The sequence below is a fragment of the Monopterus albus genome, unplaced genomic scaffold (assembly GCF_001952655.1).
Source record: "Monopterus albus unplaced genomic scaffold, M_albus_1.0 scaffold40.1, whole genome shotgun sequence".
NCBI lineage: Eukaryota > Metazoa > Chordata > Actinopteri > Synbranchiformes > Synbranchidae > Monopterus > Monopterus albus.
In genome coordinates this window covers 805,893-825,981 of record NW_018127920.1, presented here as the reverse complement: position 1 = coordinate 825,981, position 20,089 = coordinate 805,893, and the positions used below count along the sequence as shown (strand labels likewise).

Sequence of the window (20,089 nt, the reverse complement as noted above, 5' to 3'; positions counted from 1 at the left end):
GATTAAAGAAGAGGGAGTTTTATACAACCAATGACTGGTGGAACCACAAAAAGATGTGGACAGCATCCAGAACAAGCTCAGCTCAGTTGTGAATCATACCACAAGCTGTCCTCGTAAAGTTATCACACGACACTGGAACCAATTTTTGGGGTTCTGCTCGAAGAGACCCTCTTCAGCTGGTAAGCTGGTGCTGATATGTACCTCTTCCAATAACAGGCTTCCTTTTATGAGTGGGGATTGTGTTCTCTTAGGTCTTGGGGGGGTGTGGATGGATATGGGGTAAAAGGGTAGCAGTGGTAGTGGTAAGAGGGTACAATCAGTAGCAAGCAAGTACATGTTAGCTGATGGATGTGGCTCTCCCCTCTCTTCCACTGACCAGCTAAAGCCGCCTGGTGGCTAATGAAGAGTGACAGCTCCCTGGGATTTGTCCGCTCTGCTTCTCCTTTCCACCCCTTCTTCTCACAACAAATGCCTCATGTGTTTTCCCTTACAAAAAAGGGGGTTTCAGGCTAGTTCAAGTACCCCTGAGACCCTCACATTTGGTGTGGTGTTTACTGAGGCTTTCCCGAGCCCACTTATGTGTATACATCTGTGTTGCCCACCGGAGGTTTCTCTGGCTAAATCAGTTGCAGCGATCTCAACCTATGGAGAAACAGAGCTTTTTCTCCAGCAGTTGAAGGATCCTGCTGTCTCTCAATCTCTATTCCTATCACTGCCATTATTAGCTGGCGCTGCTGCTAATGACTAATTAACTACCAGCTTTTACAGCACTAAATGCACACACTTCCATCTGTATGCATATTTAGATATCTGCAGTGTACTGCATTTGAGCACTAATCTGAAAGAAGGAGATGCAGTTTGACAACGCCTCTTACTTCAAAATTCCTAGGAACTGCACAGAAATGAGAGCAGACCAGGGCAGTTGCATTGTCCAAAAATCTAATCTGAATGCATCTGAATAACGGGGTGACAGTGGGTAGAGTGGTCATCTCCCAACCGGAGGGTTGAAGGTTCGACTCTCTGTGCCTGCAATCTACATGTCAAAGTGTCCTTGGGCAAGACACTGAACCCCAAAGTTGTCCCTGATGGTTAGAGCCATTGGTGTGAGTTGGTGCCGCAGATGGCTGCCTCGGTTCTGTACCGGAAACAAATTCCTTGTGTGTGACATACTTGGCCAGTAAAGGTGAAAATTTCAAGTGCAGTTCAGTGTATGTCAGTATATCTAATTGTAAAAAACGGTTACAGGATTGAACACACCAGCATCAACCCCATGGACTGTGATAAAGGACAAAGTAAGTCCATGCAAATATTTATCACTGAGTTCAACTTTAACCCACAAATTTGTGCCTTTGACCAATAGCAAACCATTTTGCCATTTTCAGGAAAACCACACAGCATTGACCTTAGCTGTGCAGCACTACCTAGATTTTTAATCTCCTGTTTTCGAGTATTGTGCTAGTATCTTATGAATGAACTATGTGTTAGCTTAGCAATCTTCAGGCACTAATATTTTTGTAAAGGTGTACAGATTAGTTTTGCTCTGCACCGTTTTATCACAGTACTTTATTTGTGTTGCCTCTGCTGACTTGCTAACTGACAAACTAATGCTAATGAAAAACCAGTCATGCCCTCATCTCCAGAATGTCTTAGGTGTCAATTTCAAAATGCTTCCTTTCAAGAGTGAAATTATCTGAAAAGTAATTCTAGTCACAGTCACAGTCTTTACTAAATCAGTTTCCATCTTACTGACCACAGTGACTGTGATAGGTCAGTTAACTACACCTATAATAAAACCCTCTGCATATTAACTCATAACATACCCCTTGTTACCTCAAGTTTATTTCTTCCTTCTGTGTTTTTAGCCAGAATGTGGTAAAACTCTGTTCTTCTCTTTCTGCTCCTTCTTTGTTGACTGATGCTGAGCTTCCTTATAATCAATGCTTCCATTTGCACATAGACATGATACACTGTCTTTCACTGCCATGTTCCTCAGCTGTCAAAAGACTCTTATGTTCAACAGAGGAGAAAAATGGATTTTCCCTGTCATTCAGAGGCTGAAGCGGTGGTGCAGGCTCTCTTGGTCTCTGACGTCACCCCCTGCAGCTTTAGGCTAGCCTGGATGGCTGAAGAGGATACCTTCGACATAATGGTCAGCCCGGTTGAGGGCCCAGGGCAAGCTATAGAGCTGGTGCTGGGTGGAGAGGAGCGAAACACAGCAATACCAGATCTCTCAGAGGACACCGAGCACAAAATTTAAATCTATGGGCTTATTTTGTGAAGAAACTCCAAGTCTGTAACCGAGAGAGTGAAAACAGGTACAAAGGAAAGGATGGACATGAGAAATCAGATTAGTGAACTGATACTCTGGACTGGGCTTATCAGCACAGGCAGTGTTGTCAGTTTTGCATGAAAAATCATTAATACCTGTGTTCTAACATGTCCATTAACTGTATGTAACATATCTTTTCTCAACTAATCTGGTAGCAAGGTTTCAGGTTATTTGTTCAAGGCACTTAATGTTGCAATCTGACAAAATGAAACATCTTTCCTTTCTTTTCTTTTACCTGACTTTTTGGATGTTGACCAGCTGCAGCTACACTGTGTGCCTCGTGTCAGCACTAATGTGTCAGACTGATTTGTGTTTCGACCTGTCTGTCGTTACTCCTCAGTAGTTCCAGGCCTTTCATCACACGCCTACAGCGGTAGTTGAGAGCACACACCCTGGGGTCAGGTGGACCACAGGCTGCTGATTGCTTATGTATTACACATACTGTATGTTACCCTTCTATTAAAATGGGTCTTGGCCAGTCTGATATGATGGATACAAGGCAGCTATATCGATGATGCATAATTATTGTTGCATTTAAATTGCATTTTAAGTATCCTATGATGATCTAAATGTTGTTTCTGGATTTAAAAAAAAAAAAAAAAATATGATGCTAAATTCTGACAAAAAGTGCATATTAGTATAGCAGCTTCAACCCAAATCTATCAGAAAAGGCCTTTAAAAGCTCACATCAGTCGACCCCCACTCAGGACATTTACTTAGCCTTTTACTCTGCGCCGTTCGTTGTGTCGTCTCTGTTCAGTCCTCTGCCAAACGTCTTTGACTGCCTGGGCCCATGTGTCAATGTCTCTCATTGTAAAGGAGGTGGGGTGGAGCCGGAAAGAGGAGTGGGGGGGGTTGTCTGAGTCACATAGAACGGGTGTCTGTGGCTGTGTCCCCTGTCCTCTCTGGGCCTGGGGGTAAGGCTTTACTTTTGGGTTATTCGGTACATGTTTCACTTTTGTGTTTCCTTGAAATGGGGGCAAGTTAATCTCCTCAGGTCTGTCAAATAAGATACCGTGGCTTGCTGTTGGCTGGGGAAGGGTTTCTCTGTGAGCCCGGGGCTCCCCAGGCCCCCTTTGTCTGTTTACCTCACTCTCTTACACACACTCTCTTTTGCTCCGTTACCTAAAATGGGTGCCTTTCACTGGTGGATCTGCCCTGGCTACAATAACAGAATATGTCTGTGTCTTTTTTTGTCCACTGCTTAATTCTAAAGCATAAATTACCTGCTATAATATGACTATACTGTGCATTTATTCATTTTAGTGACATATATAGTGTATATTTTGTTTTCTATTCCCCACCTTGCTATGGGGTTGTACAGATATGGACTACTGACTATTATTTTGTCTGTTTTTACCCCCACCTGCTGTTTCTGTCTTGTTTGTGACAGACCTGGGCTCACCCAAGGGCATTCGCTTCTCTGATGTCACAGATACGTCCGCCACCGTTCACTGGGCAGTTCCGAGAGCTCGGGTAGACAGCTACAAAGTCACTTATGTGCCTGCTCATGAAGGTTAGAGTCCACGTGTGAATGTCAGTTATGTCGCTTTAATCAAGGAATTGATGAAATACACTGTAAAGCTTCAAAAAGGAAGGAAAGAAAAGAAGAGTATGCATTAACAACATTTAGGCCTAAACAGACAGAGATTTAGTAGTTTTACCCTCAACTACAGCTCTGCTTACATCAAGAAAAATTGATTTTAAGACTGAATACTTACTTTTCAAATAAACAGAGTGGAAGCAATTTTGCAATCAGCTCAGTGTTCAATATATTAATGATGCTATAGCAACTATGAAGTCTCACTGCTCTGTCATTGCTCCGTCAATTGGTTCAATCCTCCACCATCATCTCCAATGACAAGCAGATTCTGCCCCCTAGTGACTAGCTGTAGGTATTAACGAGGGAGTGAAAGGTGAAGAGAAAATGAAAATATTCTTCAGAGGATCATGCAAAAACAGTCGTAACATTATCATTAACTTTTTCCTGGCTTGATAAAAAACAAACAAACAGTGGTTTTATTACAGTACAACTGCAAAACATGCCGACATTGATGGATATCTGCTAGTAATGTCATTTAGGAGACTTTCATTTCCATGTGCTGGTTTCACTCCCAGGTAATGCTAAGACACTGATAGTAGATGGCTCTGAGCCTCAGACTGTGCTGCCCAACCTGACACCTGGGGTCATCTATGAGGTCACTGTTGTTGCCATCAAGGGTCAAAGGGAGAGCAAGCCTGGATCTGACAGTGTCACCACAGGTACAGTTTAGCTCATGGAGAGCACACACACTGTCTCAAGGCAAAATATAGTAGATGTAATATAAGCAACCACTTAGCTAAAGGAAATCAATAGCAATATTTTATTCAAGTGTTCTTATTAAATAAAGCAATTAGCGTTCAAGCAGTTGCATGCTTAAAGATGCAGAGGTTTCACTTCTTTCCATCCCAACCCAACACAATAGCTCTGTTTACAGGAAGATATTTAAGTCTAGCTATTTTGTCCACAGTGACTGTGCGTGTTTATGTGTATGTGTTACAGCTCTGGATAAGCCTCGTGGGCTGACTGCTGTCAACATCACAGACACTGAAGCTCTGCTGCTCTGGCAGCCCACCATCGCTACTGTAGACGGCTACGTCATCACCTACAGTGCAGACTCAGGTATGTAGTTTATATGAACCTGCAAATATATGGATAAACACATTTTGCACATTAAAAAAATGGAGGAAGTATTATCTCCTAAATGGTTGGTTCCTTCTCAATCCATTGTTTACTTTTTTCCAGCAACAATTTACTTCAGATGTGCAATGATACACAATCTGTTTTCCCAGAAGTTCCCAGAGGAACCTTTAGTGAGACAGCATGACTAACATGTCAATATTCAATTTTAATAAAAAGACATCTCTCTGACACACCAGTCTAAACCACATTTGCTTCCTTTTATCCTGTATATTTGTCCTTGATGAGCTACCTGAAGGCTTCCCTGTCTGTGTCATTCCAGTGGCTCCTGTGATGGAGCGTGTGTCAGGAAACGTGGTGGAGTTTGAGATGAGCTCCCTGATGCCGGCAACACACTACACTGTGAAAGTATATGCTGTGAGGGACTTGTCCAAGAGCACAGCCACTACAACTGAGTTTACCACTGGTGAGCTGGCTAAGCCTTGGCATGTTTCTTTCCTGGCAACTCAGTTATTACCTTTATTGATTGAGACTATAGTACAGTTAAAGTAGTAATCTAGCAGTAGAGTGTACTGTTCATTGTAAATCCCACTGTATTTTAATCTGAGACAGAAGGGCATGATGGTGGAATCTGACATAATCAAAAGGAGGAGCTAATTAATAAAAGAATCCTGCACTCTAGATAAACTGTTCATAAGATAAACTTATGAAAAGCAGAAGCAGATGATGACAGTAATGGGTGGTATTAATACTATTGAGGAGAAAGAGGTCTGTCAGGCAGGTCCCGCTCCTGAACCTCAGATTTGATATCTCCATTTATTGTCTATTGTGTAGATGTGGATGCCCCTCAGGATCTGGTAGCCAGTAATATCCAGACAGAGAACGCTCTGTTGACCTGGAAGCCACCTCGCGCTGACATCACTGGATACATCCTCAGCTTCACGTCTGCAGACGGCACCATCCGGGTGGGTAGAACCCAGAGCTTCACTGATACTAGTCTAACTGGTCAGTAGTACATTACATATATGAAGCTAGAATGGTGACTTTGCAGCTGTATGCCTCCATCAACCAGTCAAATTCATGGGTACAGGACAGAAGTGAGGTCACTGACTTTGACCGTTGACCACCTTTGAGTCCAAGTGGACAGCTCTGTCAAATTAAAAGAAATTCCCTTAAGCTGTTCCAGAGATATCATGTTCACAACAATGGGGTGGACGTGAAGTGACAGTGACCTTTGGCCAACAAAGTCTGATCAGTTCATCTTTGAGTCCAAGTGATACTTGTGCTAAACTTGAACAATTCCCCCCAAGGCCTTCCTGACATATTGTGTTCACAAGAATCATACGGACATGGCCATATTAACATACAGGCAACCCTCTGGCTGCAGATATCATCGGCACAGGGGCACATAAATATGAACTTGATTTTTTTTCCCCACAGGAGGTGGTCCTGAGTCCCACTGCTGTGTCATACAACATGGCTCAGCTCAGCGCCTCCACAGAATATTCAGTCAAGCTGCAGGCCATCGCTGGTCCCAAGAGAAGCCGAGTCATCACTACTGTCTTCACCACCAGTGAGTAGATTCGTATACACACAGTGAGCAGGCTTCACCCCTGGCAGTCTGCATTTCTGTTGTATCAAACATATTTCTACCATCATCAGTAAATGTATTTTTAATACTGTCCACATTACAGTATGAAGACAAGTGCACCATAATATGATTCTTATTCATCTGTATATGTCCTAAATGATGGAATAATCTACAGGGAACAAGACTAGTAGCATTTATAGTAAACACTATAGCTTTTGCTAAACTGTGGCTGCAGCTTGCAGATACCTCATATCTTGATTCAAACACACACACACACACACAAAGGGGGGTGTATACGCATCCGCCCGCAAATAGATGCACTTTCACACCCTTAAATACGCAGACTTAAAGGATAAGGTTGGCCATTTTGTACTGTAGTAGCCAAGGTAAAATCTGTAGTTGTTATGATCTGATATGAACTAACTTACTTCAGACAAATCATCCCAGTTTAAATAATCATTTAATATTACAACTGTTCTGACCAGGGTGTAGTAGTTAGATAGGCAATCTGGTAGTTAGGGAACAGAGAACAGAACCACTCCTCCTGCAATGGAATAGATAAAGTATTAAATAAGAAGATTGTCACAGAGTCAGTCAGTCTTGGTCAGGGGTCCAGTCAGTCCAGAGTCCATTTCCCCCACCCAGGCCTGGGTCCGAAAGTGCACACACTTCACTGTCACAGTAGCATTATCTCTTCCCCTACATCTTTCAGCCTTACTGTTTTTATCCACAGCTTTCTCCGGTGGTTACGTCAATTTCCGGACTTAGCTTCCTGTCTCCAGCTTTAGGAGACAACCCCCTGAGATGTACACAAAAACAGGAAACAGTTTGGCCAAATTACATAAGCTCATTGTCCAGCTCACATGAACACTCTATTCTATTACATAATTCATATGAACATGTAACTTAAACCAATACACTACACTCCCCATACAGAGACAAAACCTAACACTGATTTGCTTCTATTCACGGCTAATGTCTGTCAATCTGCCAGTCCTGGATCAGCTTATTTGTCTGTGACCCAGATCCCTGTTGCTGTTCAAAAATGTTTAAAGACACATCAGGGGAATAAGCAAGCTAACCCAGGACTGACAGACTCACAGACTTTAACTGTGAGTATACGCAATTCACCACTGGTTTTAGTCTCTGCATGGGCAGTGTTAAATGTCTGTTAACATAAAAAAAGACCAAGCACTTTATGTCATGTACTTACACAAAAAACATTGTTTCCCATACGTTATCTACTTTCCCTTGTTACAGAGGGTGCATCTGAAATTACCTACTTGTCTGTCCAAGTAATGCTAATTTAGAGATTTCCACCGCTCTAATTAGCAGGCCTGGCTGTAGCCGTGTTACTCTTGATTGTGCACGTATTATCACATTCAGTAACCTACACGTGATAAGATGTATGATGTGGTGGTTCACATAAAACGCTTAGGATTAAGGGCTCTGTCACCAAAGATTTTACCTTCTATAACACTTGTAAGTGAGAAGTGACAGCTCTGCTATTATTATTAAGAATTAACCTAGTAGCACGTCCAAAGTTGTGCTCACTAGACCGTGGAGCGGCTGCAGTGCCTACTGCATTGTCATTTGTGTAGTAGGCATTTGAGAGAAAAATGTACGTACATGTGTAGAAGGTGATTTGAGATGCACCCAGAGTCTGTCTGGTCCACTTTATCCTCACTGTGTGTGTGTAGCTGGTGTGCTGTACAGACACCCCAGAGACTGCTCCCAGGCCCTGCTGAATGGCGACACCTCTTCAGGTCTGTACACCATCTATCTGGGAGGAGATGAAAGTCAGCCCCTCCAGGTCTACTGCGACATGAGCACGGATGGAGGTGGATGGATTGTAAGTCACCGAGTAACAGGGTGTAATGGAAAATTCAATATTCAGAACAACACAAATCTTTATTAGTAATGGGTCAAATGACTGTCATGTGAGTGTCACTCAGAGTGAAAACTCTAAGAGAACTCTCACCCTAATCTGCAGTTTCCTCAGCTCTACAGATCATTTCAATGCCTTTCAGTGTTTTGGTTTTACAGCCTACAGCTTATTATTAGCTCTTCTTAACCTTGTTTTCCAAAAAGAAAGCTTAATGTATTCATTGACATTAAGATGAAAAGAGAAATTACAAGATATGTAACAAAAAATGCTTCTGAAAAGAATCACCAACCCTGCCTTTAAGAAGGACTTCACAGAAAATTTATTGAGACTACAGAGACGGTGATTCATTTGTCTGCTGTGCTTCTGTAGCAGTACCATTCACGGCATACAGTATCAAGATTATTTTTGAGTTTTAATGTTCTTTGGCTTCTAAGTAGCATACAGGTACTTAGCAGTGGGAATGTAGGTAACAGCATGATCTGACACTATTCATTTACAATTGCTTTTCCTTTTGTAGGTTTTCCTCAGACGCCAGAGCGGTAAACTGGAGTTTTTCCGCAACTGGAAAAATTATACAGCTGGCTTTGGGGACTTGAATGATGAGTTCTGGCTGGGTAATGTCTAGCGAACACCACACCATTCCACAGCACACAAGGGTATACCACTATGTTCAGTTAGCACTGTGATTATACAAAATGAATAGCATTCAGTGTTTCCTGTGTCATCCATTGCTGATAAGACACATTTTGTCTAATGATCAAGTATGTCCAGTGTAAAACATAAGAACAGCCCTGTGGATTGATAACAATCAGACTGTGCAAACTTTTCACACTGACTGCATTAGTTATAAAAAGTGTTACTATGAAATTCTCTTTGAGTGGACAATTTCAGAATTATGATGAAAGTACAAAATACTTTCATCATAATTCTATATAAAAATGAAGTAAAGCAGATACACCTTATAAACTGAATCTAGTTTTAACTAGTTGTCAGCCTTATTATTTATATATGGATTTTGTTATCTAAATGCAGAATACTGTATTATTGTGTAATAATATGTTATCAGAGCTATCATTTATCACTGCTGTCCCGCCTCTATATAATCACATCTGTGACTCAGGTCTGTCCAACCTGCATAAGATAACAGCTGGAGGTCAGTATGAGCTGCGGGTTGACCTGAGAGACAAGGGAGAAACAGCCTACGCTCAGTACGACAAGTTCTCTGTCTCTGAACCACGAACCCGCTACAAAGTCCATGTAGGAGGATACAGTGGAACAGCAGGTAAAGCTGATTTCTGTAGCCTGCAGTCAGACATCTGCATGATGCTTTAGTCTGCCTCTCAGTACTGTTGGATCCTGTCTGGGGCTCTTCAGCAGTAGGACAGTGTATATGGTATTAAATGTAAATTAAGTGTGTGTGTGAGGTAGAGCGGGTCATTTCCTAACCCGAGGATTAGCGGTTCGATTCCCGGCTTGTCCAGTCAACATGTCGAGGTGTCCTTGAGCAAGACACTGAACCCCCAGTTGCTCCCGGTGATGTCACCGGTGTGAGTGCTTGGGTGTGCGAATGGGTGAATGACCGAATAATGTGAAAGCGCTTTGAGTGTGCTGTAAAAGCATAGAAAGGCGCTATACAAGTATAAGACCTTTTTTTTTTTCTTGAAATGGGGTTTGTAGGTATACAAACAATAGTGTGTAATCAAAAATATGAATGAATAAAAAATATATAGAATATTACCAGCGTTATCCTTCAAGGATCCTCAGCATTGCAGGTGAAACTTGTTAGAGGAGCTTTAACTGATGGAATCAAGACAATCTCCAAGAAGCACATCTTAAATTAATTGCAGGTGCTGAATATCAATTATTTTTCATAGAAAGATGAACAACTACCCACATATGATTTTCAGTTTCCAGTTCTTTTTTTTCAGGTTGCCTCAAGAATCATGTCACCATAGTTAAAGACATTAAATTTGAATGAAGAAGCAGTGGTTGGGTCCTTTTTTGTTTTTCATTAGGAATTCAGCAACCAGGTGAATGCTGTGGGTTGTTTCAGCCTTCAGTGCCGAGTGATCTGGTGCACCGATGAAATGATGACATTACACCTGCGATATCTCCACTGACTGAACAAGTCTCCACCAGAGTACTCAAGTGGCTTCCTCCTCTTTGTAGAGACAACAAAGTGCTATCATTTTCAAAAGATTTTAAATGGATTTCTTTTATTAATAGTTTCTATATTAGAATTATGCATTGATTGCCCATGTTTTTGTTTTTAAAAGTTGATGTTAATGAAAATAAAATCTGAATTAGAATATATTCTAACAAACTATACAAAATCTCCTCTGTGGCCGATAGTGCAGTCTATACATGCTGTGTTGTTGCAGTGTAAATGGACTGTGCTGATTCTCTCAATTGTGTGTGTTTGTAGGTGACTCTATGACCTACCACCATGGTCGCCCATTCTCCACTTATGACCATGACAATGATATCGCTGTCACCAACTGTGCCCTGTCCTATAAGGGAGCCTTCTGGTATAAAAACTGCCACCGTGTCAACCTCATGGGACGATATGGAGATAACAGTCACAGCAAGGTACAGTGTGGAACTCATAATGCAGTTACTGAATTCCCATTAGTCCTTGAGAAGATTCTGAGGATATCACAGGAGTTACTGATCCACTGGTTCAGCTGTTTAATCTCATTACTGTTTGGAAATATCCCTGTGAAAAGAACACTGATTGACTTAGATCTAAAGTATATGTAATTTCACTATAATCACTACAAAATCAAGTCTAACAGCAAAAGGTCATCTCATTATACCTAAATCTTTGGCCAAGCCAGCATCTGCAAGAATCCTGTGCACATTGCACATTAGTCTGCATTTCATTATGTATATCAGTGCCAAACACTCAGTGCCAAGGCAGGAAGCTGTCTGGCCCTTATGTACTGAGGAGTGTGGATCATTTTTTCTTTTAATTTTTAAAATTATAACAACAATCTTGTCCTAACCTAAACTAAATGCTGTAGTTGCCTAACCCTAAAGCTGAGAGTCTAGGGTCCTCTCGCTGACACAGTTTCAGAAATGTGATAACACAGCAGGGCTAGGGACACCAAGTCAAAACCACAATAACTCTGATTGGTCCTCTTCTCCTACAAAGTTTCAGATGTAACCATATCACAGCTTTACAGTTGCCTTTATAGATACCTGACATTGTATGAAGGATAATGCCTTACTGTGTGTGCACATACTATGACTAACTTGTTTTTGACTGTTTAATTCTAGTGCGAATGTAGTGCCATTTAACTTACACAAAAGCTGATTAAATGACTTTAAACTAAAACGTAGCAGGCAGTTTTTCAGTCCTATCAGGTGTGATAAGCCGTTTTCAAGTAGGAAGTGCTGGGCTTTGCGCTTGCACTATCAAACCAAGGTCACGCGTGAGGACACCTCGACACGTCCAATTGCAGAAAACCTGACAGACCACAAATAAAATGGAGGAGAAACTGGTTTTGATGGACCAACACCCTCTTCTTCTTTGCTACTGCACGTCTCCTCTTCAATACAACCACATTTTGCTGATTTGTAGATAAATATGTTGGCACCCAAGCTTAAAACGTGTTGATATCTGCCAGCCACCTAGTCGTTTTTTCGCCTAGCAACTTGCGCTCAACATGCTGCAATTTGCGTGAGGCACAACAACAAGGGCATCAAAATAAATTTCGAAGTACAGAGCACATGACAAGTAATCACTGAGGGTGAATACAGAAAAGTAAAGTATGATGTACTGGGCAGGAGTAATCCCTAAAAGGGGACTAAGAGACGCAATAAATGCAAAGAACAGAGAAAAAGTGGAGAACTGCTCACATTACATCACAGCTGAACTGAACGAGAGAGTAGACTAGGTCCAATCAGGAGGTGTGACTGTAGTTCACAAAGTAAACGAAATATAGTTGCTGTGGGAATATATTAAAACGTGATCCAGCCCAATCATATACACACATCTGTCCAGTGTTCTGATGGTGCTCTCAGTATGAGAAACCAGTCTGTGTAAACAAACCAAAACACACTGTAGGTGTCTGGGGTGGGGCTGCCATTACCATGTGTGCCAAGTTTAAATCCAGGTTATCGATACCTTAAACATAGTTTATTTGTCATAAACATTACATTTCCCTTAAACCTAACTATACTATTGTTTCCATGCCAATGAACATAATCTTGGGTTTCCAGAATTGTGCAATATTGATGTTTTTGTCTGGTGATACGGTTGCTTTGGCTGTAAAAGAAATCTGTGACAGAAAGCTAAAGGCCTCATTCAGCATATGTTGTGTCTCTGTCTGCTTCTCCAGGGAGTGAACTGGTTCCACTGGAAAGGCCACGAGCACTCAATTCAGTTTGCTGAGATGAAGATCAGACCTTCCAACTTCAGAAACCTGGAGGGAAGGAGGAAACGATCATAAATGATTTGGAAATCTCCACCACCTACAACAACAGTACTCTGTCTGGACCCCCAGCTCAACTCACACACCCACCTACCCAGCAGCAACCAAAGCCAAGAGCCCTGCTGCTCCCGCCCTCACAGATGAGCCTCAACCCCCCACCCCCCCAACCTGGGGATATGGTTGTGGAAAACCTGCCAGTGATGAAACTGATATGCATGTTACAAACTGGACTTAAATCAAGCCCACACAGATTCTAATCACGCACCAAAGAGAGCAAAACAACTCCATCTCACCTGATTCTGACCCTGTCTCTAGTGTTACAGCAGCTGCGGAGGACATGAGAGCAGCTTGGACATTATGTTGTGTACAGGAGTTAATACAGTCTCCTCTTTCATATCCAAGCAACTTTTGGGGTATTACAGAAAGGATAGGCTGTTTATAGTACAATGTGGTCTTGTTTAAGTTCAGGATCTGTTAATACAATGATAATTCAACTGGAGTATCATAGAGATTCTGTTCCTTGTACAGTATTGTACATGTATACAGTACTGATTTAAACAGTTGAAAAGGGATATTCCTCAGCTGGCACGTCAGGTATCTATCTTGCCATTTGTTTGTCTTTGTGCAACTTGTCTCAGTGTCACTTCATCCTCCCCAGAGTCCCTCATCTCCCAGAGCACAAGCCATCATCTGAAATGATAGAGATGGAAATGAAAAGAGAAATAAGCTAATTGGCAGAGTATTAAACTGTCCACATCTCATGTCCACATGACTGTCAGCATTTCCATTCATTATGTGAGCCCCTGAAGGCATCATGCTTCAGCGACAGTATTGTGTTTTAAAAAGTAAAGTGTTTCAATTAGTTTTGTTTCCCTTATGAATGAATCTGAGGCAGGACCTGTAACTCAGTATAAAATGAAATGCAGTGATTTTTTTTTCTTTTTGCAAAATGTGAATATAGTACATGTGGAACAACAGATTGTTATGTGACATTGATGCTTGAATTAAAATTAACCAGTTCCAATTAAAGTCCGGTTGACATAGTAAGATCTCTATCCTTACATTGAAGAAAATAATGTTTGGCAAGGTTAAAACTAGTTACAGTTTCTACCCCCAACTCCCCACCCCCTGCTAAGGCAGGATACTAAACCACTGACCTTCAAAAGAATGCCTGTGTAAATTGTTTTTATTGATTTGTTTGTTTATAACTGGGTGTCCATCTGGTGTTTCTTTGTAAACTGTATTACAATAAAACACTTTGTTTAAAGGGAAGATTGTCAGGACTTTTATTTATTTATTTTAAAGAAAAGTTGACATATATATATATATATTTGCTCATGAGACAGCAAGATTTTAAGGTGTCATACCTCATGGCTTCATGATTGTCTGGTCATTGCTCACTTGCCGCCTCCAAAACCTTTAAGCATAATCGTACAAGACAAACACCATGATCAGACTACATATATATATATTAATAATAATCTCCGAGGCAAATTTCTGGAGCCCTGTGCAGCAGTGTAATTAGTAAGAAGCTGACAGATTTGACCACGGAACTGTGTGGTGATGTGCCTTTACCAAGAATAATAAATAGGCTAAATTAAGACTTGTAAAGAAGCACAATAAAATTAAAAAGATTATCATTTTACCGCGATAAACAGATGAAAATGGATGGATCGTTTTACTTGAGGCGGCACACAAATCTTTAGGTTTAGGTGTCTCACTGAACCTGAACCCAGCCTATTGTTGTTGTGTATGTTCATCCTTGTCAGTATAACTTCATAATTAGTGCTTTCTTTGCTAGTAACCTACCAGCTCGACTTGAAGTCCCGCCCTGGGTTATAAATATGCATAAACACATCCTTAATATAGTGAAACTTGTTACGTCACGGACACCGTCCGCTGACCCTGGCCCGTCTTGTTCGGCTGCTTTCCACTTCCGGATTTGCTCTGCTGGGACAGTATATTTGCTCTTTCCTGTTTCATGTCGGACTTATGGGTCATGATATAAAGACTCCGAAACGCGTTGGATTGAAGATTGTCCTTCGGGACAATGAAGACAAGTTTCCCCTGGACGTTAGTAAAGTTGCTCACCGTGTCAGCTGTGCTCGTCCTGTCTGTTCAGGTTCTCGTGCGTACACTGATAAAAGAACCAAGTCCCGTTCCTGCGGAGGCGTACAGACTTTTATCTCCTGAAACCTACCAGTACCTCCTCAACCAGCCTGCAGCCTGCAGGCAAAGGAGCCCCTTCTTAGTTTTTATGGTCCCAGTTGCCCCTCAGGAGGCTGAGGCAAGGGAGGCCATCAGGAAAACATGGGGTGCTCCGCGCCCGGACACCCTCACCCTCTTCTATATGGGGCTTCCTGACTCGGGGCAGGTGTCAGGTTTCCAGGACATGCTGGAGGAAGAGCACAGGAAACATGCAGACATCATCCAGATGACGTTTCTGGAGAGTTACCAGAATCTGACAATCAAGACCATGATGATGATAAAATGGGTGGTGACCCACTGCCCAAACGCCTCCTATGTCATGAAGGTGGACTCTGACAACTTTGTGAACGTGTTCTACATCCTCAGATGGCTGAGGAGCTTGCCTCGACAGCGTTTCATTACAGGATCTGTGATAAGTGACGGCAGACCGAGGAGAGACAAGAGTAAATGGAGTTTATCAGAGGAGCAGTACCCTGAGGACAGCTTCCCCCCTTATGTATCTGGAGCTGGGTATGTCTTCTCTGCAGACCTGGCTGCCAGGATCTCCTGGGCATCCCGGTTTGTCCCAATGATCTCTTTGGAGGATGTCTATGTGGGGTTGTGTTTGCGTGTGCTTGGCATCCGGCCGGTGTATGCTATCAGTCTGCCTACCCTCAGGAATCTGTTTGAATTAAGGATGCTGGAGTACAACAGGTGCATCTTTGCAAAACTCATAATTGTTAATGGGTTTAAGCCATCAAAGCTGCTGCAGGCTTGGGAGGACTTCTCCAAAGGCCACGCTAGCTGCTGACAGCCCCAAGGGCCTCACAATAGAGACTGACATGAGTGGCCTGCTGCACAGGGAAGAAAGCCATTACACACACACACACACACACACACAGTCAGGGGCTGGGGATGTTCAGGTTTAAAGGCTGATTGATCAGTGGGTTTCTCAGCAAACATAAAAGTTTATGGAGTGATATGTTCAAGGGCTGGATGGCTAATTACACCTGCTGAATATCAGGAAATTTAACACGGGTCATTTTAAAGAGAAAGAATGTAGCTCTGAAACAGTCATTTAATAACTATGTAATCAGCAAACAATCAGCTGTATTCATAACTGATTAATCTTTTAAGTCAAATGACTGGATTTCATTTCACTGCTTCCTTATCAGGGCCCTGGTATTGGTCATGCTGGCTCAATCTTTTTATTGTCAAATACTGGAAGCCTCAGGAATGTATTCAAATAAATTTTAAGAGAATATATCACCAATATGTCACCACTCTTTAATTAAACCTGTAGATAACTAAACCTATAAATAACAGACATGCTGCTAGTACATATGACTTTGTTTTTAAAGGTCACAAGCCACAAAAGGTTTGGAACTTCTGGTTTAAGCCAGTTAAGCAAAAATGCAGAAAATATGCTGGTTGCACCTTCTCTAATTTGATGATTTGTTGTATTTTTTTATTATCATAAATTGAATATCTTTGTGTTTTGGACTGTTGGTCAGAATAAACAAGCAGTTTGAAGAATTTTTTACATATTGCTGACACTTGACTCAGTTGATAATGCAACCTAGGGCTCCATTTATTGTCATTATCAATGACTATTTTGATCATTTTGTTTAATTGATTAATTTCAGAAAAATATAGATCCTAAAAACTCAAGGTGACATCTTCTGATGTCTTCTTTTGTCTGACCAACAGTGCAAAACCCACACGTGTTCAGTTTACTCTCCTGTATATGTGATCAGAGTGGTTGCAGATCAGTGAATCATTTCTCCAACTGAATGTCTAGCAATTTAACAAATGGCTCACTATACAAGAGGTGTAATAGAATGTAGCCTGTGTTCTTTAATAATGAGTTTAACAAAAATGAGCAAGACATTTTATAATTGAGAAATTGATTTGAGTCATTCACAAAGAAAATATCTTGCTTGAACTTAAAGAGAATGAGAATTTGCTGCTTTTTCTGTTTTATATCATAAATTCAGTCTTTTTTTTTCTTAGATGAGGCGAAAACAATCAAGAATCATCAAAAGCTAAAATTAGCCAATCATTTTCTCAATTATTTGATTAATGTTTTGGTTTATAGAAGGACAGAGAACAAGGTGTTTCCACGGTCAGGTCAAATGGCTTATGTTGTCTGACCAGTAGACCAAGATATTCAGGTTACCATCGCATCAATGACATCAGAGACCTGGTAGCCTCAAACTTCCTGCAACTGAACAGCGATGACTAAAAAGTTCCCTAAAATTCCAGCTGTGTTCTTTTTGTGCAGCTGTGAAAGGCTTGTTTAGAAAGTAAGCTGACTTATAGGGATAAAAAAAATGTTAAAAATGCAGCAAGTCATCTCTAGTTGACTCTAGAGTTGCTGAACATTTGGATCAGTTGCTTCAGGTGTAATTGATAATCACAATAACAGTTGTTTGCAGCCTTTTTTTTTAGCTGCTAGTAGCATTGAATGACGTTTTAGTCAGGTTACTGTGTACGCTCATTTCAGCCCCAGGTATGTGATGATAGTGTGCCTATTTATACAGAATGTGTAGCCAGCCAGCAGGTGGCAGTGTGTGTGGCTGACAGGTTCTAGTCCATAGTGCAAATGTCAGATGTGGATGGACTGACCTGTTGACGGGGGTCATTACAGTTAGAAGTAGAAGTCTTTTACTCAGCTACAGCAGGTTGACACTGCTGACTGTGATATGCTATGCACCAAAATGCCTCACAGCTTTATACTGTACCTGACCTCTGTATATTGAAGCTCTGGGTTTATTTTTACCGCATATCACTGTTTGTTACATTGCTGCCACTGTATCACTATCACTGTGCTGCTACAGTACTGTTTTGTTGTTACTATGCTGCTGCTTTGTTTTCACCAGAGAGTACAACAACACACAAGATGGCTTCTTGGAAGAATCTAAAATTGTAATCATATTTGCGTTGTTTGCAATATTTCTGCTCAGGGCATAATTCTCTGTGTGTGTTATTTGACAGATTTCATTTCTTCAGTAATGTCTCTATTTTTTGCGGTTCTCATCTACGTACTGTACATGGGGGGGATCTGAATATTAGGAACACCTCTGAATATAATGCAGTCCAAAGCAACACAACCTTTAACTGTGACCTCAGTAATGAACATATCGTTGAATTTATGCATTGCTAACAAATTCACCAAAGTCTGAAACATTTTGAGCTTCATAAAGAGTGAGGCTTTGGCATGGCTGTTGTATTGGATTGCAATGTATTGTACAAGTGTGCAAAGTACAGTATGTACATGGGACCTTTGTTTAAAAGGTGTTACAATTCTTGCTCTGTTGTGATCTGATGTACACATTCAAAGATGAAAGTTGTCACTTCGTTTCATTCAAGTTAATGTGCTGTATTACTTCATTAATCCAAATAAAGGGCTTTGTTAATGCTTTGTTTTGTAAGGTTAATGCTTTGCACAGCACTTTTAAAGGGACTATTAAAGTTTCCTTACTTGAACTTTGGTGGTGTAATGATAGTACTGATAGTACTGACTGTATGCATGTCAGTACAGTACGCTCACCCAGCCTTGGTCTCTGGGGTTCCACCTGTTCCTCCCTCAGTTGCTCTTCTGTTGATTCCCTATAACAGAAACAACCTCCCTGTTGCAGAGGATGAAGCAGGAGCTGCAGGACCTCCGTGTCAGTGCTGTCGGATGAAACATGGAAGTGGTTGAATAACATGATGTTAGTATAATTTATTGAGGTTATCCTCACCATACACATGTACATGACTGTAATTATTGATATTTATGTAAAGAAGTATCAGTCAGTATATCTGTGCCTGTTCCAAACTTCTTGCAGCGGTTAAATTGGGATTAGTGATGGGAGGAAGCCCTTGTCCCATGAGGGTGGGATGGCGGGTTCACAGTTTTTATATTGTAGGGGCTGTTTCTTCAGTAGTAACTGTCCAGAGTAACAGTACACTGTTTCAGGAAAGGAATGTTGAATTTTCTGTTTCTGTGAATCCAAAAAGACAATAATACAACATGCCAAAACTGTCTTTATAGTTCAAAATACAAGTTTGCAGATATTAGTGTATTTTAGCAGCAAAACTGAAACCCTTCCTGCAATGAACCACTCAACAAACCAGAAAAACTATTGTGATTCTACAGAGTAAATGATATTTGGACTTTTGAGGAAAGTAAAACTATAGCGACAGCTCTGATGGTGCTGGAGTCGTCCTGAGCACAGCTGCTTTGTTTCACTGTAGAAATGGAGTGTGTGTGCAGCAGTGGACCTGTTTGCTTTGAAGAAAAGCATTTAGGTTAACAAGGCTTCAGTCACTTTAGAGACTTTCAGTAATGAGTGAAGTTACTGCTGCTGTGCCACCTCTCAACGTGAATACATACATATTGATCCTGCTACTGTGCAACGGCCATAGAGATTTAAACTTTTATTTTGGCCAGTGTGAGAGCTGACAACACTGACGCTGAAGGAGTCAGAGCTGAGCTCCAGTGGGCTGGAGAACAATGCCAGTAAATGTAATTGTAAGCTTATAATTGGTGTTTGATTTGAATAAATTTCAAATGGTTTCAAAATCCTATTTTTGAAAACCCAGCTGACAGAGTTAGACATGAAATTGCGCTCCACTGATTTCTGATTTTAAAAAGGCAGTTGCATATTAGATCAGCAGACTGGATGCTGGTGAACTAGTGACAGCAGGAGGTAATAGCATTAGCTGCTGTGTAATGACTGGCCTGCTGGCTGATGACTACAGTAGAGCCGGTGAGTGGGCTCACAAATAGTCGGCTGCTCCTTCATGATTCACCAGTGAGTCTAGGCATCAGCAGATGGCAGCTGCTGTTGTCTTTAAGCGCAGCGGAGGAGGAGACTGATACTGTATGCTGTGCCAGTGTTGGCCCTTTATCAAAAACTAAAACTCAACACACTCTCTTGCAGTAAGACTGACATTCCTTGGCTCTTGAGCAATAGGGCTGTGAAAAAGT

At 41.4% G+C, this 20,089-nt stretch overlaps 2 protein-coding genes and 1 long non-coding RNA gene across 4 annotated transcripts in view; 2 read left to right on the top strand and 1 right to left on the bottom strand.

Moving 5' to 3' along the window:
- tncb (tenascin Cb) overlaps nt 1-14,186 on the top strand; it is a 49,862-nt gene extending 35,676 nt beyond the window's left edge. For both annotated transcript variants that reach the window (XM_020599189.1, XM_020599188.1), the window contains 11 exons: nt 3,723-3,845; nt 4,448-4,591; nt 4,872-4,991; nt 5,332-5,475; nt 5,844-5,974; nt 6,450-6,582; nt 8,301-8,452; nt 9,006-9,102; nt 9,609-9,770; nt 10,914-11,077; nt 12,832-14,186. In XM_020599189.1, coding sequence (XP_020454845.1) covers nt 3,723-3,845; nt 4,448-4,591; nt 4,872-4,991; nt 5,332-5,475; nt 5,844-5,974; nt 6,450-6,582; nt 8,301-8,452; nt 9,006-9,102; nt 9,609-9,770; nt 10,914-11,077; nt 12,832-12,942 — 1,481 coding nt within the window. In that variant the 3' untranslated portion in view covers nt 12,943-14,186. The remainder of the gene's footprint in view (nt 1-3,722; nt 3,846-4,447; nt 4,592-4,871; nt 4,992-5,331; nt 5,476-5,843; nt 5,975-6,449; nt 6,583-8,300; nt 8,453-9,005; nt 9,103-9,608; nt 9,771-10,913; nt 11,078-12,831) is intronic.
- Nucleotides 13,529-14,809, bottom strand: LOC109959659 (uncharacterized). The gene is made up of 3 exons (XR_002274869.1): nt 14,734-14,809; nt 14,292-14,341; nt 13,529-13,614 (listed from the first exon to the last, which is right to left on the bottom strand). It is a non-coding gene; the product is annotated as an uncharacterized LOC109959659 (long non-coding RNA).
- A 61-nt stretch (nt 14,810-14,870) lies between these two features.
- On the top strand, nt 14,871-18,516 carry b3galt8 (beta-1,3-galactosyltransferase 8). Its single transcript, XM_020599191.1, has one exon. The coding sequence runs from the start codon at nt 14,975-14,977 to the stop codon at nt 15,920-15,922; it is 948 nt and encodes a 315-aa protein (XP_020454847.1). The 5' UTR covers nt 14,871-14,974; the 3' UTR covers nt 15,923-18,516.
- The last annotated feature ends 1,573 nt before the right edge of the window (nt 18,517-20,089 follow it).

Coding starts and splice junctions, on each gene's coding strand:
- b3galt8 (XM_020599191.1), top strand. CDS start 14,975: ATGAAGACAAGTTTCCCCTGGACGTTAGTAAAGTTGCTCACCGTGTCA.